Below are 20,865 nucleotides of genomic sequence, written 5' to 3' on the forward strand. Positions count from 1 at the left end.
GGTCACCCCATAGAACTCCTTTGGACTAATTGTGATTTTAGAAGCAATGATGAATAAATGGCAACAGAATAGTCATTAAATATGACTAAATTCCAGAAAAAGAGCTCTCAGTCTATTTCATGTTTTATTTTCAAACAAAGATATCTACGAATGCGGTTCGGATCCGTGTCAAAACAACGCCATCTGTCATGACTGGGTAAACTACTACACCTGTGAATGTGCACCTGGTTGGGAGGGTGTCCACTGCGAAATAAGTAAGTATTAAAAATTAAAACCTATATATACACCGTTCACGAAATATATCCTGATGCTTGAGTAACTTTGGTATAATGTTTATTACTTTAACTCTTGTGAAATTTGTGGTAGATTTTTACCTTTTCAGTTCACAATATGTTGCAAGTAAATTATGGCATGCTGCCATACTGTAGGCACTAAGATTACCGGTTTGGTACTCAATCTATTTCTAATTGCCATTTTTTTCTGATAGGTAAGTGTTACGATGATGATGAAGTGTTACTTTCTATGTGATATGACCAGACAAAATTGTCAAATAGCTACTTGCAGTCTACTCTGGCGCTTGCGACAATATGTAACAGTAAATTTGGTTCCGAGGCCTATTTTTCTTGTTTTTCAGATACTGACGAGTGTGCATCAGACCCATGTCAAAACAACGCCACCTGTCATGACCATGTGAATTACTACACCTGCGAGTGTGCACCCGGATGGGAGGACGTCCATTGTCAAAACAGTAAGCAATCTGTTTAACATAGGTTGCACCGTAGATTTACATGTAAGCCATCGCTGCTATATATATGATCTGGGTTTACTTCATTTTTACCTGTTTGTTTCAGACACTGATGAGTGTTTCTCTGACCCATGTCGAAACAACGCCACCTGCCATGACTGGGTGAACTACTACACTTGTGAATGTGATCCTGGATGGAACGGCACCCACTGTGAAATAAGTAATTATTCTTTCAATTACATTTGTCGTCCTTTATCATACAGAATATTAATTATACTTTCAGGATTGTGAATATTACCCTGTTGCATTAACCTGGAAATATTGTGATCCATACGTTCGTTGTAAATTTTAGCTTCTAGTTCTTTTCAATCTGCGACGGGTCCTAAACTCGTACAGAATAACTCAATGTATAACTCATGTATTTTATTTACGTTGGTTACCAGTTAAATCAGTGTATAACTCAATGCATTTTGTTTCCGTGGTTAGCAGTTAAATCAGTGTATAACTCGTGTATTTTGTTTACGTTGGTTAGCAGTTAAATCAGTGTATAACTCGTGTATTTTGTTTACGTTGGTTAGCAGTTAAATCAGTGTATAACTCGTGTATTTTGTTTACGTTGGTTAGCAGTTAAATCAGTGTATAACTCTTATATTTTGTTTACGTTGGTTAGCAGTTAAATTATGTTCTTTTGCGTTCTACACAATAGAAATACATCGTATATGTTCACGTGGGTGCCTATTGTTTAACCACCATAGATATCGACGAGTGTGCGTCTGACCCCTGTCAAATCTACGCCACCTGCCATGATCACGTGAACTACTACACCTGTGAATGTGCACCCGGGTGGGAGGGTGCCCAATGTGAAATCAGTAAGTGATTTTTGTTGGACATTAAAAATAAAACGTTTAGAAAATCGTATATATTGAATGATATTTAATGTAACTTAAAATATATATTTCTTATAGTCATATGATAAAAAAAGGGTACGAATCTTACCCTTTGCATTATTTGTTTCATAGACACAGACGAGTGTGCTTCTAATCCTTGTGAAAACAACGCCACCTGCCATGACGAGGTGAACTACTACACCTGCGAATGCGCACCTGGATGGAACGGCACTCACTGTGAAATAAGTATGTACATGTATCGTACAATGCAGACGGATGATAATTTGTATCACATATATTGTTTATTATTATGTGTAGCAACATCAGATTAATATAATTATTATCAAAATAATCGTTTTTAGGAAACATTGTGATATCTCTTCGTAGTAAAAGTTAGTCCGATTATCATAATCATTTACATTTTTCATCATTGCTTGATTCCAGGACACATTTCATAAACAAATCGGCATAAAACCATTGTTTTCCAGATATCGACGAATGTGCGTCTGACCCCTGTCTTTATAACGCCACCTGCCATGACTGGGTGAACTACTACACCTGCGAGTGCGCTCCTGGTTGGGACGGAATTTACTGTGAAATAAGTAAGATATTTTTAATTTGAATATTAATTTAATGCATCTTTTCTTGTTGTAGCTTACATTTTAACAAATTTACTTCTCAATTTTAGGTTTAAACTTACTGATACTGCTTTCATTTTGCAAAACATGTTATGTTGAATTTTTACCTTTGAGGCATTTGATATATGATAAACTGTTTTCGCTAGGCGGTAACATAAAGTTTTACTTGAACTATGTTTTGAATACATTTTTAGGATGAAGCTTTCTAAATTATTTCCAAAGATTTATACTTCTTCTTTTATTTATTGAATTTTGTATAGACGTAGTTTCAGGCCTACATCATTGTAACAGTAACAGTTAAACCTTCTGTTACTACACTACAGTTGAGTATGTTGTAATTCTATATTTTTCTTTGTTCAGACATAAACGAGTGCGAGTCCGGTCCATGTCAGAACAACGCCACCTGTCATGATCACATCAACTACTACACCTGCGAGTGTGTGGGAGGATGGAGAGGAATCAACTGTGATGACAGTACGTCGGAATTGCTAACAATTTGAATATGAAAGCTCATTCGGTTTAGTTCATCTGCTGAGAAGTGGCACCAGGCTCTCATCAAATTCCTGTCCAACTTCCTAGAGCGTCGATCTAACTACACATTTGCCATATTATAAGCATTGTCATATCATAAGCCTAGCCAGAGTATGTATAAAGAAATCCATCTATTCCAGCTGATACCTACCTACCTAGTCCCTTGACCTCCATGTCGTTGGGGGCAGCAAGGTAGAGGATAGAGAGCTGTCTCAAGGCTCGTCTGTCTCTCGCCATTCTAGCTGCATGTGCAGCTGTAGGAAAATGGCACATAGTTTGACTTTAAATCATTAATAAAACTAGATATCTCTCTGCTACATTTTATGCTCAATCTGATAATACAATATTGTTTAGATACCAACGAGTGTGACTCCAACCCCTGCCTGAACAACGCCACCTGCCATGACGAGGTGGACCGGTACACGTGTGAATGTAGCCCTGGATGGGAAGGTGTTCACTGCGAAACAAGTAAGAACGCACTATATCCTTGCATCTCATAGCATACCAAATGTTTGTGAATGATTTCATCATGTTAGAAAAACCATAAAGACAAAACATTTCTTTATTCACCAAAGTAGTTACAGCAACCGCTGACGTTTCGGTGACCGTATATCACCTTTCTCAGGGGGGATACTGACTGTTGTTAGCGGCGAAACCCAGCTGCGGTGCGGTTTACGCCTATACGCATTGCTTGAAGAAGAAGACAGGCGGTTACCGAGACGACAGTTGTTGTATATATCTTGGTTTTGAATAAAGGACCTTTAGTACATCATGCCTGACCTTGCAAAGGCACCAGCTTTGTCAGCTCTTTTAAAATCCAGATTTGGTCTCCGCCTTTCTGGATCAACTATGTGTAACATAAATACAATGCCTGTCTCTTATCATATAATAAGTTGATCTTTGTAATTATAACTGGAGCTAGATGCCTTTTGATAGGTTACGTTTGGTGAATTCAGTATTCATGTTTATCTACAGATACCGACGAATGCATGTCGAATCCCTGTGAGAACAACGCCACCTGCCATGACTGGGTGAACTACTACACCTGCGAATGTGATCATGGATGGGAGGGCGTTCATTGTGACATAAGTAAGTGTTTCAATACATTACCTCTTCTAAAATATGAATGCTTTAAATTAATGTAACTTTGATATAGGTTACGATATCATATGATATTTTGTGAATGTCTTGGTGTCCTTTTACACAATGGGTAGCGACAATGGGTATTATAAATCGAACACATGATTTTATGTCAACTTTTGTATGAATTTGACAAATACCTACTAAGAGCCATTTTGGAGCCTTTAATAATACAGCAAATAAAGATGTGGAAAATGTGATTAAAAAAACACAAACTGTACTCTGTCAATATATTAGGATCCTTGCATTTTGTTTCGATCTCCAACATGGCCTATGGGTATATTTATTTACAATAGGTTTTCAGAAATGTGATGTTTCTCATGTTGGGTCCAGCAAAGCGTTGCGCATTTTACATATTATCACAACGCAGTCCTTTTGTGTGTGTGCAAATTTCCCTGTAATTGCACGGTGTCTAAAATACAATGTATTGTGCTTGCAGCCTTTTTATCTTAGAATATAGTTTAAAAGTGTGTAGTAATGGTAACAGGTGGAGGAAAGAGACTTTAGTAGGTAAGCTGGAAACTGAAATGTTCCGGGTGGTAAAAGCACTGACTTCTACTGCATGGTAGTGGGTGTGCTCCATGGCATAGTATAGAGTGTATTCCCGTGATGTAGCCAGTCCATGCCCCGCCATCTTGGAGTCACATTTGCATATCAGTGAATTGTACCTAAAATGCACAGAGAAGCCGTGTAAGCCTGGGTGCATTCCGGATTACTACCGGGGCCCCTACACTATTTTTAGGGAAGCTAGTATAGGAGCCCCGGTAGTAAATCGGAAGGCATCTAAGCTAGCCACATATTCCTGAGGAACAATCCGAAAAATTTATGCAAATAGGGACACCAAAATGGCGGACAGTTTTCATTGCACCGATACCAAATTGGACGTTATACAAATTAGTATCACGTGGCTGAATATACTCTATACAGTATAGGGACACGGTGAGTAACGCACTAAATAAAAGTGTGCAATAATGCACATATGGTATTTGTATGGCGATTCCCGCTTCTATGTTGCATATACCGCAATATTTCAAAAGCTTGGCAGTCATACAAATGTCAAACATCAAAATATACTTCAAACATACACACCAAGTATAAAGTGTGAAACTACAGTTGTGTGGATAACAGTTTTATCTGTAGTGATCAATTTAAAGTCTTGATATCATAAAATTAATGCTTTCTTGCCTATGCATCGCTGGCTGCTTCTTACACGCTTTGCTGGACCTGCCTATCTCACGTAGTACCGCAGCGTAGTCCGATTAGCATGTACACGTAGATCTAAGCTTAGCATTGTACAATATAATCAATTTATGGGATGTTTGCCTGTTTCTTTTGTATTATATGCTCACGCTCTGTTTTGCTTATAAAATGTTACAGAAAATAAGAAGGGCAAATTTGTTTAATTTAAAATCAGCATAAACTGCAAATTGCTGGAATCCTGGTGACACTGATATCCGTGTCAACTGTTGGGCATTCATGTTTAATAGTGCAGTATGTCATGTTTGAGGTACGACTAAGGATATGCAAATTTGGACACCAACATGACGGACATTTCACGACTCGTAAACATGCAAATTCGGAGACCAACATGACGGACATTTAAGGATTCAACAACATGCAAATTTCGACATCAGCATGAAGAACACATACCTTCTCATAACACACTGAGGGACGGATATAGGTTCCCTGTACACCATATTATGTGGAAAGGAGCTTAAACTTCAACGATAAATTTTGATAACAATCAGAATTTTCTACTATCAGGCATTATCTCCAGTGTCATTGAAACATAAATTTGAAGGTCATAAAACAGGTCATGTGAGCAATACATAAGATACAGCAAAATGTCCTGCACTGTTCATGTTTCAAAATTTAATGGGGTGTTTTTTCACGTGGTGGTCACCTCTCTGTCTCTCAGAAACCAACTCTACATCCTTTCCTAGTACGGGTGTTGCTATTATAAAACCACACATGAATGCGCATGTGAAATTATCTCTCTTGGTGATGTATCCTGTGACATATTTTAAGAAATATTGTAGCGCTAGTTTAGCTTTATCAGCGGGGTACCTTATCCGTTGTTTGTAAAAAAAAACGTTTAGGAATATCAAGTTCATGGACGGTGGTTTCAAACTGCAATACTAAATATTACAATTCTTAACCACCGTCCGTCGACTTGATATCTATGAATAAATATGATTTTACAAACAACGGATATAGGTGAGCCGACGGATAAAGATAAACAAGCGTTAATAAAATAAGACGGCTCACAGTTCCAAGTGCGCATGTGTTCATAACACAATATGGTCTAGTTCAAACTAGAGTTGTCTAAACATACATTATGATTGGACTTTTTTCTATAAATTTCATCCAAAAACGAGTACTACAACAGACTCTACATAAACTCCAGTTGCCATCAATGCTTCGTAGCTGCCAAGTGTTTCTTTTTTCTAACAAGGCAATGGTGGTATACAACTGTATAATGTCTATAAAATGCTGTTTGTCTGCCCGTTACATGTACTGAATGCTACATGTATGAATGTCCTGCCATTGCAGTGCGTTACTGAGCCAAGTTTCGGCGAAAGCATATCTTGGCACAGCATAGCTCGGAACTGTGAGATGGCTTATCATTTGGACGATTATGTGTAGCGCAAAAGCCTTGGTTTCACCAGCTTTCTTTTTCAGATAAAGATGAATGCATGTCGAATCCCTGCCTGAACAACGCCACCTGCCACGACCAGATAAACAGCTACACATGTGAATGTGAGCCCGGATGGGAGGGTGTGCACTGTGAGATCAGTAAGTACCATATTAATATCATGTACAAAATAAGACTGTTGATGTACGGTATTGTACAATAACCCAAACTGAGCAAGAAAAATAACTCGGCAAATAGTGATATCATAGCTGCTTACGTTTGCAATTTGTAACATATGTTGCACCTAAGATTAATTCTTAGCTACGTATTAGAGAGTGAAGCATCCGTGAATGATTCTATCAGGTCTGATCATCGTTACTTATCTGCCGATATCATTCACAAAGCCTGAAAAATGCTTTTGGTTGGAGTAGAAAGCTGAAAGTAGCCATGAACCACTTAAGCTCAAATGAACTCAATGTATGTTTTGGAGTTATACTTAAAGGTTCTCATTGTCATTTAGACACCAGGGCTCGAAATACCACCTGCATATGCAGGTTAGTGCAGGTAAAATTGAAGCTGTGCAGGTATTTCTGGCGTCTACCTGCACCTAACCTGCACAGGTCCATGTACTCGGTTTTAAACATAAATGTCCTAAGCTGTAGGTGTATATAGATTGTTATCAGCTGCATTGACTGTTACCACTTATAAAGTATAAATTAAAGAAAAAATAGCAATAGTTTTTGAAATTTTAGTATGATCCATACTTCCTAAATTCAGAGTTGTGCAGGTAAAATTTGTCTGGTGCAAGTAATTTTCAACATTACCTGCACCAGTGCAGGTTTGCTGAAAAAAGTATTTCAAGCCTTGGACACCTTACTCCCTTGCCCATGTTACAGATACGGACGAATGTAGCTCGGACCCATGTCAAAATGGAGCAACCTGCATCGACTGGATCAATTACTATGAGTGTGATTGTGTACCAGGATATGAGGGAGTCCACTGCAGTATTGGTAATATTCTGATCGTTATATTGTTGAAGAAGATCATTTTGCATTAAACTCCCCGTTATATCTAGATCGTATTGACAACTTTGATATAAAGCTATAAGAGCTGAATGAGACGCATTTGATGTTACATAAATAAGGTACTTATTGTAAATATTCTGCAAACCACAGGCAATGGTTATTACTTACCACTGCATAGTGCTAAATGACAGGTTCAACTTCTTCGATCCATACATACATTATATACATATTAAGCAGCATCTTTTACACGAGTATTAATTCCTATATTTTCCTTATTTGATAGACTTTATATTATCATAGATAAATCTATGGCACGTTTCCATACGCATATACTGCTGTATAATGTTAACCGATTACTAAGCCCTGTGACTCCATAGATACCGACGAATGTGGGTCCTCCCCCTGTCAGAACAATGGAACATGCCTGGACGAAGTCAATGGCTTCACTTGTGTGTGTCCATCCGGATGGTTTGGACGCCATTGCGAGAGTAGTAAGCAATTTCATCACATATTAACATTTCAAATCGTATTATGCTTACATCATTATCAACCGTAGATGTGCCTATTATGTTTTGATAATGCCAGTAATGTATAAGATACATTCGCCCCCGAGGCGTCACCAAAACTATGATTTTTTTTTACCATACAGATACACAAGAGTGCGCTTCCGATCCCTGTCAAAACAACGCCACCTGCCATGATGTCGTAGACGGCTACGTCTGTGAGTGTGAAGCTGGCTGGGATGGAGTTCATTGTGAAGAAAGTAAGTTTTTGTATTGCCTTCACCACTTAAAGGTATGCTACGTAATTATCTTTGTGTCCTCCCATGTTAGACCCTCTTGGCTGTAAGTAACAACTTCCAGGCCTCCAGTAGGCACCCTAGGGGGTGGGCTAATGAGTTTATCACACTCCAGCTGGCTACAGGGGAAGATCTTCTTCTTTTCAAACACTCAATTTTTTTCACTTCAGAATAGGATATAATCATGCACTTAGCCTATTTTGTAGGGTATCAATAAGCTGAGGTTACATTCCCTTCAAAACTGCAATAAATCTTGCAAAGATTACGTTTTTCAAAAACTCTGGTGCAACTGTCATCAGACACCCCACTGTGCAGTCAGGCACACAAGACACTGATAAGCCAGATGTGGGCGTGTTTCCCTAGGAAGCATGGAGGTCCATGTAGGAAGATCACAGTTTGTAGACATCATCTGACATGTTTGTTTGATGCAATGATGTTGCAACTTCTCTCACTGAGCCTTGATATTCAATGCTAAAGGGGAGACTTAGCTTATTATGTAAAGAAATGGCAGGCCGAAAATCTTCTTTTGTATTGTCCAAATAGTACGTAGCATAGCTTTAACTATTTTGTTCAGTGCGAGTCCAGTGCTAACCAGTGGTATAGCTCATGATGTTGAAGCTTCTTGGAGAATTTGACATACTTGATATTTTCAATATATGCTAACCAAACTTTCAAGCTGTTCGGTCAATTTTTGGCTTCTTATCATGTTCTGTTAAATCCCTCCTTTTGTTTCAGACATCAACGAGTGTTCTTCATATCCCTGTCAAAACAACGCCACCTGTCATGACTTCGTGAACTACTACACTTGTGAATGCGACCTAGGATGGGAGGGTGTTCACTGTGAGATCAGTAAGTTGTTAAGTCGGTCAAAATACAATAATGCAAATGCTGTTTTGTTAAGTGCTGTGTTCAAATTTGAATGTATGGTATCCAGGCGAACTTACATTGAATTTCACAGGATAATCACGTTCTCCGTTTCGAGTACGAATGTGCAGCGACAGGAATGTTGAGTTTTGGCAAAGTAAAGGCCCCTAAGACATTAGCAAATAGCGTCTAGACATTATTATACAAATCGTAACAATGGTCGAATCGAGAACTGTTAACCGTGAACGTGCTATTGGCCTTTTATCGAAAGGGAAATGAAGAAAAGTGAACTCTTCCTTTTGGACATAATTTCATCAGCCACACAGCGCTATCAAAATTTGAGGTATGAATTCATCAAATAACATCAAGAAATGCTCCGCCTTACAGATACAGATGAATGTGCATCCGACCCATGTGAGAACAACGCCATCTGCCATGACTGGGTGAACTACTACACCTGCGAATGTGAACCTGGATGGGACGGTGTACACTGTGAAATTGGTAATGACAATCTATGCCAAGAAAGGATATGTAAGATGCTAGTTACCAGGCCATATCAATATAAATATTCTTATTTCTGTTGATTATGTATATCATTATTGTTTTGCTATGCCCTGTATAACCGAAAAAAAAACGAGAAAAAAAGGAAATCACATTCTAAGATTATTTTGTAGGAGTAGATGTTTATGAAGATCACGTTTATGAAGGATGGACATTCAGGTTAACAATAGTAAAATACAGTCCAATATCTACAACTATCTTTTTTTCTTCTTCTTCTTTTCTTCTGGACGTTTCGAGTGACACCCATTACTCTTCTTCAGAGTCATTCTAGTGATGCTGGATAGTTATAATCGATGTCACTCTAAACCTGTTTGAATAGATCTATTGTTAGACATTAAATTTTACAGCCTCATGAGCATAAACAGATTGTATTTCAATTTCTAATTTTTAAACAATGTCAAACTTGACTAGCTTAAAGATTCAATAGAATCAATTTACCAAATGATTTACCTTTCCGTTCCGTAACAGATGTAGACGAATGTGCATCCTTTCCCTGCCTGAATAACGCCACATGTCAGGACAACATCAACGGGTACATGTGCGTGTGTTCATCTGGATGGGAAGGAGTCCTGTGTGAAATAGGTGAGTTTCTTCAAACAGTCAACAATAGCCACATCATTTAAAAAGAAAACCTCATATTTACGAGAATTTCTGGGCCCTGACACACCCGTGAAACTCGACATGCCAATGCCGTGTACACGAGTTTTCCCGTCCATTGTGCCCGATGTTTGATATTCCCGTATATTCCTGAACATGGCCCATGCATTTCAGTTTTCACGGGTGTGACAGGGTCCGGAAGTTCCTGGAAAGTTCAGTTTCCGTGTAGTGAACGACATATGATTAGGTTTGTTGATTGAAACTTTGCAACAACAAACTTTTTTTTATATAAAACTACAGAGTTGCAAATGACAATTCATTTTCGTTTATAATCTCCTTGCAGTAAGCCTATATTTGATAGTCATTTAAGGATTCAGCAACAGAGTTCTTCATAACAATGCCCTTATCATTACAGACACTGACGAGTGCGCTTCTGATCCGTGCTTGAACAACGGCACCTGCCATGATCATGTCAACCACTACACGTGCGAGTGCGCGTCTGGCTGGGCTGGGGTTCATTGTGGTGAAGGTAAGGTTCTTCCACATTGAATGTGTATGCTATTGTTGCCCAAAAAATATCAAAACATTTATGCATTTGTATAAGCCGGTTTAGCGTGTTTTTTCTTGGATACAGATGATACTGTAAATGCAGAAATATTCGCGGTGGATTAATATTCGCGGTGTTCGCGGCGGCCGCTTCACCGCGAAATTAAATCCACCGCGAATATTTCGTCTGCTGGCGCCGCCTAAGGTGCCCCTTTTCCGCTCCATGTACATACGACTGTCTTTGACACTGTATAATGAAATGTTTGACATACTTACTACGGTGAAGACACACATGTAATTTTTTCATACGACCAACTGTATTACAGTACTGCACAGTATGTTCACCATGATACAAAGGTCGTACTACTGTATACTATTACGTATTGAGAGGGTAGATACGATTAGATTAGTAACAGTGGCTCACGCAAGAACAAGTCAAAAGCATGGAAACTGTTCTATCCGTCTGTATAGGACCCTTACCGGGTAACCAGCAAGTGTTTTCCGACTGGCGGTTTGTAGAGGCGCCGGGTTTTACACGGCAGTTCGTGACTACAGTGCAGTGCTGAAAATGCATTGAATTTCGCGGGATGGCGCTACCGCGAAATTAAATCCACCGCGAAATGTCCATTTTGCCGCTACCGCGAAATTAAATCCCCGCGAAATTAAATGCATTTACAGATCTACCAAGTGAGATGAAAATTGCAGTAATAAAATTACAACTCTCACCATTACTGTGGGATTATCCTTGGGGGATTGGATAATTCAAAATAATGCTTATACATATGAATGTGCAAAGTTGTGACAGGTTAGTATAACATAACCAGATGCTTCCACACCTACGATGTGTATTCCGCTGATGAATGACTGATATATACGGTATATAAGATACAGAAGCACGGTTCACACATGTTGCACAGAAGGACGGTTACTCCGGACATATTCGGTCATTATCATGAATTTGCCCCACTTTCCTGTGACGACAGGAGCGGGTCAAAGTTACCTGGGATTCTGCACATTTCGTGAAGAAGTCTGTTTCCCTGACATGATATTTACTGTCGTTGTTTTCAGATATCGACGAATGCCAGTCTCGCCCGTGTCTCAGTGGGGCGGCGTGCGTTGATCAAATCGATGGATACGTTTGCGAGTGCCTCCCAGGATGGGAGGGAATACGCTGTGATACTAGTAAGTATTGACTTATAGAGTCTTTTCGTTTGTCAGCGGTGCAAGTATTAGAAAATTAGAAAATAAGCACAATTTATCTAGCCATCTAAACACACAACAGCACATTTAATCTACTAAGATGCACTCACTGTCACAAAATATTGTACTACTACTGTCAGTTTGTCTATACAGACTCTGACACATAACGGCGAAAAGTCTACAATGCAAAGTAATCAGAGATTTGCAATACAGAATTAACGTAAAGCTGCAAATATAGACATTCTACGTATTGCGTCCAATGCCTATGTAAAGCTTTTACAAGTCCTGACCTTGGAAAAAAAGTAACAACAAGAACAGCAAGAGTAAGATCCATTAGCTATTATTCTTATTTTGTTTGTTAGATTAAAAAGTAGATGCTGATATCTAGAGTTCACATCCGACCTATGACAGTGTGTTTGGATATTCACCTATCTTTATTGATATGTCTGATTTCACCGATTACTTGCCAGATATAGACGAGTGCGCATCGAATCCATGTCAGAACAACGCCACCTGCTGGGATGACGTCGACTCCTACTTCTGTGAATGTGAACGAGGCTGGGAGGGAGACCACTGTGAAATAGGTAAGTTTATCAATTTAAACTGCATTGACAACGTATTATGTATAGGCTAAGATTATCATGCATATATTATGCGTTACAATATCTGACATGATTTGTGTGAAAGATGATTTTAATCACCTTATCAAAAATTATGCAATGTTATCAGTATCTTTTTACCTCAATCATGACACAATTTTTCATTTTTAAGATGAAAGTATATCTTAATGTAAGAGTGTCTAAACTTTCTACATTTGTAGACAGTACTAGTACAAATATTACAAGAATACATGTTTTAGACTAAGAGATAAATAGATATGTAAGTAGGTACATAGATAGATACATTGGTAGATAAGTATGTTAAGTTATCTGATGTTGGGTCCAGCAACACTAAGTGCACTTCTATGTCATCTTTTGACTTTTGACTTCTTGTTTTGATGGGATGTTCACAAAATTAACGCAAATTTCAAAAAAATGCACTAGAAGCAAAATCAGACAAATGATGCTTTTTATATTCTACTCAACCATATATCATATGTAAAATTACACATTGTCATACTTCAATGCATTGGTCCATAAGGGTCAATATTTGGAAAGTAGCATTACTACATCCCATCAAAAATGTCATACTGTCATGTCTTGTCTCCATGTTGTGTGTCGTCTTGTGTTGTGTCGTGACTATGTGTTGTCTCCATGTGAAAACATTTCAGCTGATTTTCAGCAGAAATTTCTCTCAAAAGCCATGAGGTGTCTTTAGAGGTGAGAAAATAGCAGTTTTAGGTCCTGGTGTTCGCACAATTGTAGGTACGGTGGCATCACTATTTTGTATTAGCTAAATTTGCTTCCACAAAGTCGGCGCAATGTTGCTTCTTTTGCTCTATACAGGGTTGTAAAATGCTTCTACTCTAAGAGCTTAATACATGTATTAAAACAACAACATACAATTGCACACAATAGACTTTGATAGTCCATTGCTTTCTATAAACAGGTACACTAGTACCTATCTCTAGGCCCTACAGATTGCACAACACACCTCTGCCCTCCACCATACATGTGACAAAGATATTGTCACAATTATGCCACAGCAATAGAGCGTTTAAGTGACGTTATCACTCTGCCTGCCTCCATGTTGGTGTGTCCCTATTTGCATATCGGAACGTATCGGGGGATTATTTGTTTGAGCTTTTATCTATTGATTAGTGTTATCAGATTACCATCTATTCCGAAAAAAAGACAGTCAATACTTAATACCTGTACACTCTACTTCGTTACCTCAAACTTTGTTTCAGACATACAGGAATGCCTTTCAAATCCTTGTCGCAACAGCGCCACCTGCCGTGATGCGGTCGCAGGTTATAACTGCATCTGTTTACCAGGATACGAGGGGGTGATATGTGAAACTGGTTAGTAATAGTAATAGAGTTACTACCTTTGTAATATTGTTAGCAACATTTTCCTGCTTCCTGCGCTAAAGGGCAACAGAATTTTTAGTGATGGTCATCATTGTTTAAGCACCTTATACAACACGAATATATATTCTAAAACGAACAGACAATACTTTTCGAGCAAATGAAGCACAATAGCCCAGACCACAGTTATAATTGTACATACGCATTTGTAATTGGAAATGGCTTATGATAGACATCTGGCCACGTAATGAAATTGTATATGTTCCATACATCTAGATCACTGATATGATAGTGATTGTTGTGTTGTATGTTAGTGATTGTTCACAATTGTCTAATTAGACTATGTATTGTTTAACAGAGACAGATGAGTGTGAATCGCAGCCATGCAGAAATGCCGGTGTATGTGTTGACCTCATAGACGGCTATGTCTGTGAGTGTGTCCGGGGGTTCGAAGGACTTCATTGTGAAAATGGTATGGATTAACATATAGTACAGTTTGAAATCTCAATTAAGACATTTTCTTATTTCCCTTGCATAATCTAATTCCTAGGTTGGACATTTGTGTCTATATTCATGTCATATTTTAAGATTTGTCATAATTATTGTACATTGTTGCCACTGCAAACATTCGACAAGCGCATATGTTCGATATGACAGTACTGCATGTGTTTCTATAAGACATGCAGACAAAGTATTCTTTCAGCTAGTTCTGTTACATTATATAAAAACGCTAGTGCACCTTTATCCGCCGGATAAACTACATTCCTTGTATCAAAAAAAAACACGATATCAAGTCGGCTGACGGTGCGGTGGTTATAAAATGCAATATTAAGAAAATATTGTTTTTTGAAACCACATCGTCGACTTATATATAACAGCCCTAATACAATGGATATAAGTTACAGAGTGGATAAAGACAGGCTTGCGTTAGCATTAATGGCTTACTATAATGAGCAACTTTGCAATTCATTAAATTTTGTTTTATTTTGTAATAGTTTTTGCACAAAATGTTTCATTCATGTGCTCACCACTCATGATTATCTTTCCACCAGAAACCAATGAGTGTAATTCCAATCCCTGCCTAAACAACGCCACCTGCAACGATCTACTCGATGCCTACACGTGCGAGTGCGCCCCAGGATGGGAGGGAACCCACTGCCAAATCAGTATGTTCTTCAACAAAAAAGAACATCATTGCACGTTCTTTCCTTCTGTAGTGCCAAAGAAGCTTTGAAACGAACTTGAATAATGTTGTAGGGCGATGGACTATCGTCTGTGTAGACATTATGGGGAAAGAAGTGCAATAATGTTTTTTTTTTCTGATGCCATCGGACCTCCACTTCCCGAGGTGTGCCGATCTTTCCCGATGTTTGCCGATCTTTCCCGATGTGTGCCAACCCTTTCCGTCATCCTTCACTCCCTCATCACGTGATGCACCCATACATGTTGCTCTTCCATCACCGTTCGTCGAGCTGTGTCATCCTGTGTCGTCTACCCGACAAGAAAACTGGTGTCCTCTGCCATATGACCTTTTGTCCTTGCTACGGCTGTTCTCATGGAAGATGTTCCAGTAGCTAAACTTGTTTGTTGCAACCTTACATGTGAGCTTTTCGTCCCAAATAGCCTTTAGTTTCAACTCTGGTTGCTATCATAGCGACATAAGATTCGGTCCAATGTTCGAGGGGGAGCCTCAATCTCTTGAATGCAAAGCGCTAGAAGCTTCTTTCTGTATAAATATATTCTGGTTCCCGAAACAGCTAGGAAACATGCTGACCTAACATTAAGTATTTTAGACACAACGTACTGTAGATTGAGACAACAACGCAGTGCTAAATATTTCATGATTGCTTTAAGTGAAAAATAACCGCTATTTTTACTCTTCATCGAAAGTCATAAAATTTTCATTAATACATCCTACAAACATCAGGATCGGGTGTAAGTTCTTCAAAACAGTCTGGTCTCTAAGTGTAAATTCTAAATAAGTGACAGTCACCTATTATGCTAATTTCCATCACGTGCTCAATCTCAATAAAGAAATCCATGACGACCACATAGATGCAAAGGCGAATCATGTTGAGACCACGGGCATTTCGACATAGGTAATCGATTGTCAGGAACCCAACAAACAGTGCTCCAGAGGCGTCGTCAAAAATGAATCGGGCCATCAAAACGATAAGAAAAATCTATGGGCAGTTGTAGCAAGGGCAAAAGGTACTGTGGCAGAGAACAGGAGTTTTCTTCCTGTAACGTCCTCATACCTTCCATCGCCATCTTCGTCCAAGAAAACGGCAGCAGCATCCTCTAACAACAACCTGTCGTAACGATAAGGTATTAATGTGGTGTCATCGTATCTGTATGTTGTCATGATATACCAATTTGTTTTGCCACTTTCGTCAATATGATAGAGTCTCTTTAGTGTCTTTATTCAACCTTTCTATTGTGAATCCCACTTGACAATAGGGTTATCAAGATCATAACTTCTTTTAACACTGAACTCAAGCAACCATATGGGTTCCGTTTGGATCCCATGTGTATATTTTGAAGTGCCGTAGAAACATTATTTGATCAAAAAATCATTCCGTGACATTTTCAGTAGCCGACAAAACTTTAATTTCTTTACGGAGATTGGAGTAGTAAATGCAGTTTACGCATTTAGTACGTTATACCGACATAAACAAATTGGTGTATATTCCATCCAACCTTTCTCACCGAATCCACACTCCCTTGTTCGACTGCAGCTTCTAGACCTTGAGCAAGTTCTGCGTCTTTCAACATCCAGTTGACCTAATGTTGTGTCAGTTTGCCCGAAACAAAGCTGGTGTGACATATGTTCAGTTGGGTGTCGAAAAACTCATCTGTCTGAAAATGTTCAGTCTGTGTGTATATCTGTGTTTGTACGTTTATGTCATTCCATTGTTGTTCTGATGTCCGGTGTCTTTAATTCAAGTGTGTTGGTGAATCGTGTGATTTTGGCTGTGTCATAATTGTTACTACATCATTGGTAATGGTGCTACATATATTTGCCTATGACAACCAGATTGACTGACATTAAACATGTATCTTTCTTAGTAATTCAATAACCTCTGCTTGAAGACGGCGTTCGGTAGTTTGAAATTCTCCTATAATGGTTTGTTTTATGGTGACTTTGTCATCTACAGGTGCCAACGTAAATTGATAACAAACTTCAAATGATGATCTATTTAATGCTATAGAAAACTCTGTAGCTAAAGGAATGGCTAATTTCATTCCTTAAAAGTATCGTTTTTACGTACATATTGAAAAAGGCAATGGATATATCTGATACATACCAGAATACAGCATGTGGCGTATATGGTTTTATCCTTGCACTCACGTGATCATGACGTCAGTAATTTACCATGTTGGATAGCCACCCTTGTCTCAGCGAACAAGAAAAAATTGCATTATACAAAACAATGATAATAATTTGACATATTACACATAACAGTAACCTTCTTCCAACAAATATTATACGTAGTAAACATTTACAACTTAATATGCACAAACACGCCATACATACATTGCACCTAACAGAACGTGATGATATCTCACAATGTCCAAATTTAGATGATTCGTAGATGTAAAATTGAAGCTAAGCTACCGTACATGTGTAAAGTAACATAGGGCCATATCATTGACAGACCACATACGTACACTTACTTGAAGGCCCTTTGCACATACACATACATATACAAATAACTTCCCCATTCATCTTTCTGTAACCGTTTTAGTTCTATTTAAACATTTTGCCATTATATCTGATTTTTATTTTGTATAACACGTCATTTACTTTTGGTTTACTCCAAAGACTTCTTCGCTATCTTAAATTCAAACCTTTAAAAGTAAGACCTAATTCTAAGCGTCATAGATATGATAGAAATTAATGAGACGCCAGGTTTACCGTCAAAGGTAGGTTTTCTGTTGATGATTGCAACGACAAGAGTACATGCGTATATCCCGTGCTGAACATCTAAGGCCTACAACAGGTAGGTTCTGTAGGATCAGTAATAAACCTCGAATTCGGAGAAGTAATTATAGCAGACGATTAACTAATGACTCCTGTAAATTCAAGCAACCAGAATGACGTCTGTGAAGTCACTCTCAAGTGTCCTATAACATGTCTCAGAGTTACATAAAAGATAACCAGTTAGCAATAGACTTCATACAACCACGAATAGAATTTACTAGTTAGTGTTTACTATTACTCATAGACATCAAGTGATAGAGGCAGGGTCGAACTGAAATTGCAGTGTGAAGTTATTAAGAAGAAAACGACGCATTTGCACGACGGTCATAGTACATTCAAAATGTTTATGCAACGACGAAAATTACCAATAAGTGCAGCACATGAAGCAATCTATACGACTAAATATTGCAAGAATGTCCATTTTTTATTAATTATCACTGAAAAAATAAAGAACATTGAACCAGTTGAATGAATAAAGTCACTGGCAGAAAATTTAGTTGGTAACGATAACGTCTTAACAGCTGATTACTACACGCTCTAGATCTGTGTCATTTTCACTGTAATATTTGGAACGTTATGTGTCTTCTATCTTTACACACACACAAACACATACATACAGATTTCTGCACTTGACGCTGCCTTGCACCACGTATGACATTGTCTACATACATTTGCCTCGAGGTCAGATTTTGCTAGCGTAGAAATTGCTGAAATTAGAATAAATAGAAACCAATGCTGTCCTACCTGTGACATAAACTGATTAGGTTTATGATATTCGGGCTGTCCATTCATGATCTTGGGGCTGTCTACAGTACCATGCTTAGTTATAAATTTTCAATATGAATTATAACGACCACTAAGCACAAAAATTGCAATATATTTCTTGTCCGTGAGAATGTAGACGTTTACAAGAATAGCAGATAAGCTTTAGACCGTGAAATCTGCTTGAAGATCATGATCCTTTAACGCCAAAAATGGCACTGAGCAGAACCAGTCTTTGTCTTCTTCTGTCTTCATCATATATTACCGTGTCAGTACTGCAACCAATTTATGTCTCTCTTTGACGTAACTTCATAAATTATGCAGATCACTGGATGATCAGAAGTTAAAAAGTTGCAAAAAAGTTATTGGCGTCTCCCGTCTCTATCAATGGCTGGTCGTTAGGTCTTATCGTATACAACTTCTTACATTCATCTTGAAAAGGTTCATAATTTGTAAGACAGACTCGACCCATCTCTGCCGCCCTCAGACACAGACGAGTGCGCGTCACAACCATGTTACAACGGCGCCACCTGTCATGACGTCGTGAACGGCTTCACCTGCGAGTGTCTACTCGGGTGGGAGGGGGTGCAATGTGGAGAAGGTAAGGAGCTGGTGCTCACAAAAATCAGATCTAGACCCTCGTAAATCATCCTCTGACGACAAGCACAGTCCTCGTTCCGAGTATGTATGTCCAGTGACAGGAATTTTGGAAGAAAGGTGAAGGCCTCTATAGTTAACTTGTACCACTGTCTCAATTCGAATAACGTGTTAAAAGTCTACACCTTTGGCGTATTACCCATAATTCTTGTCGCTGCACATGCGTAGTGGGAACGAGGTATAATGTGCTTGTCGTCAGATGTTGGTTTCCAACTAGGGTCTAGCTCTGTTACTTGTGAGCATCAGTTTTCAAAACTTTCAAAATACTTATGACGCTCTAATTGTTCGTTGCAGAACAATATAATGGCTTAATAAAAAAACTGTCTGTCTAAAGCCGCAAATAGCCGCAAATAGCTTCCAACCTTTTCCAGACCATAGCTGGAAGTCGTGAAAAAAGTCGTCTGTGGTTGGCATTTAGTTGATCTGCGAAGTGTGTTAAAATCAATGTGGATTCCTTGTCACTAGCTGTGTCAATATCAATTCGCGTTTGGTTTGTCAATTTGCAAGTATTTGGGAGCAGGATATTAGCTGACTTGTTGACATCGGCAAACATACCCAATGTGTCATATAATGATTCGTAAATCTTTACAAGAGAGGGAAATAAACTGCCGGTGGAGGTATTGTCGAACTACCACATTAATAATTTCTCCCTTGTAAAATCAAATGTTTATATTTTCCATCGTTAGATATCTTAGAATGCTTGTCTGACCCGTGTGAAAACGGAGCGACCTGCTGGGACGATGTGAACGGGTACTACTGCGAGTGTCCTCCTGGGTGGAGGGGCGAACACTGTGAGAACAGTAAGTACTGTGACTCAATAACAAAGTTCTTAATCTACAGCCAAGGGGTAAAAAGCAGCAGAACTCTCTAGTATATGAGTGCTGAGCTGACCGCCTGGCACCTTCTTAAGGGCAATAAAGACTCGCTCTCTGCCCTGAAGAAGATGACAAACGGTCACCAAAACGTTGGCTGTTATGTAACTCTTTGATTGTGAATGAAGAACCTTCTTATTCAGTCAGCTACCAACCTTATGAAATTATTCCCGGTGTCAAGCCAAATTCTCGCCCCTGACAAATATTTGCCCTGGCACTGCTTGTGGGTTACCAGTATACAAGAAGGGACGGATCGATCGGACGTGCGTGACACTTGTTGAGCCTGGTGGTTTTCAAGCACTCTGAGTGGATTTGGGGAGGAGGGGGTCTTGCTGCTGGGACTAACCCTGACCTAACGTTAACCCTACGTGTCTAATCCTAACCCTCCCCCCTACTTACTTACTTAGTACTTAGGTCCTCCTGTGCCGTGAGGCACATTGGGCAGCAAGTAG

The 20,865-nt window shown here is 38.9% G+C and overlaps 1 protein-coding gene across 1 annotated transcript in view; it reads left to right on the forward strand.

The window, feature by feature from the left end:
- The window catches only part of LOC118405983 (fibrillin-1-like), a 75,127-nt gene that overhangs the window by 28,742 nt on the left and 25,520 nt on the right, over positions 1-20,865 (forward strand). The window contains exons 29-52 of the mRNA XM_035805837.1: positions 635-748; positions 852-965; positions 1,501-1,614; positions 1,765-1,878; positions 2,121-2,234; positions 2,631-2,744; positions 3,156-3,269; positions 3,777-3,890; positions 6,624-6,737; positions 7,473-7,586; positions 7,979-8,092; positions 8,251-8,364; positions 9,136-9,249; positions 9,652-9,765; positions 10,294-10,407; positions 10,838-10,951; positions 12,037-12,150; positions 12,639-12,752; positions 13,439-13,475; positions 13,791-14,131; positions 14,496-14,609; positions 15,190-15,303; positions 19,372-19,485; positions 20,228-20,341. Coding sequence (XP_035661730.1) covers positions 635-748; positions 852-965; positions 1,501-1,614; positions 1,765-1,878; positions 2,121-2,234; positions 2,631-2,744; positions 3,156-3,269; positions 3,777-3,890; positions 6,624-6,737; positions 7,473-7,586; positions 7,979-8,092; positions 8,251-8,364; positions 9,136-9,249; positions 9,652-9,765; positions 10,294-10,407; positions 10,838-10,951; positions 12,037-12,150; positions 12,639-12,752; positions 13,439-13,475; positions 13,791-14,131; positions 14,496-14,609; positions 15,190-15,303; positions 19,372-19,485; positions 20,228-20,341 — 2,886 coding nt within the window. The remainder of the gene's footprint in view (positions 1-634; positions 749-851; positions 966-1,500; positions 1,615-1,764; positions 1,879-2,120; positions 2,235-2,630; positions 2,745-3,155; positions 3,270-3,776; positions 3,891-6,623; positions 6,738-7,472; positions 7,587-7,978; positions 8,093-8,250; positions 8,365-9,135; positions 9,250-9,651; positions 9,766-10,293; positions 10,408-10,837; positions 10,952-12,036; positions 12,151-12,638; positions 12,753-13,438; positions 13,476-13,790; positions 14,132-14,495; positions 14,610-15,189; positions 15,304-19,371; positions 19,486-20,227; positions 20,342-20,865) is intronic.

Source organism: Branchiostoma floridae, chromosome 18 (assembly GCF_000003815.2).
Source record: "Branchiostoma floridae strain S238N-H82 chromosome 18, Bfl_VNyyK, whole genome shotgun sequence".
Classification (NCBI taxonomy): domain Eukaryota; kingdom Metazoa; phylum Chordata; class Leptocardii; order Amphioxiformes; family Branchiostomatidae; genus Branchiostoma; species Branchiostoma floridae.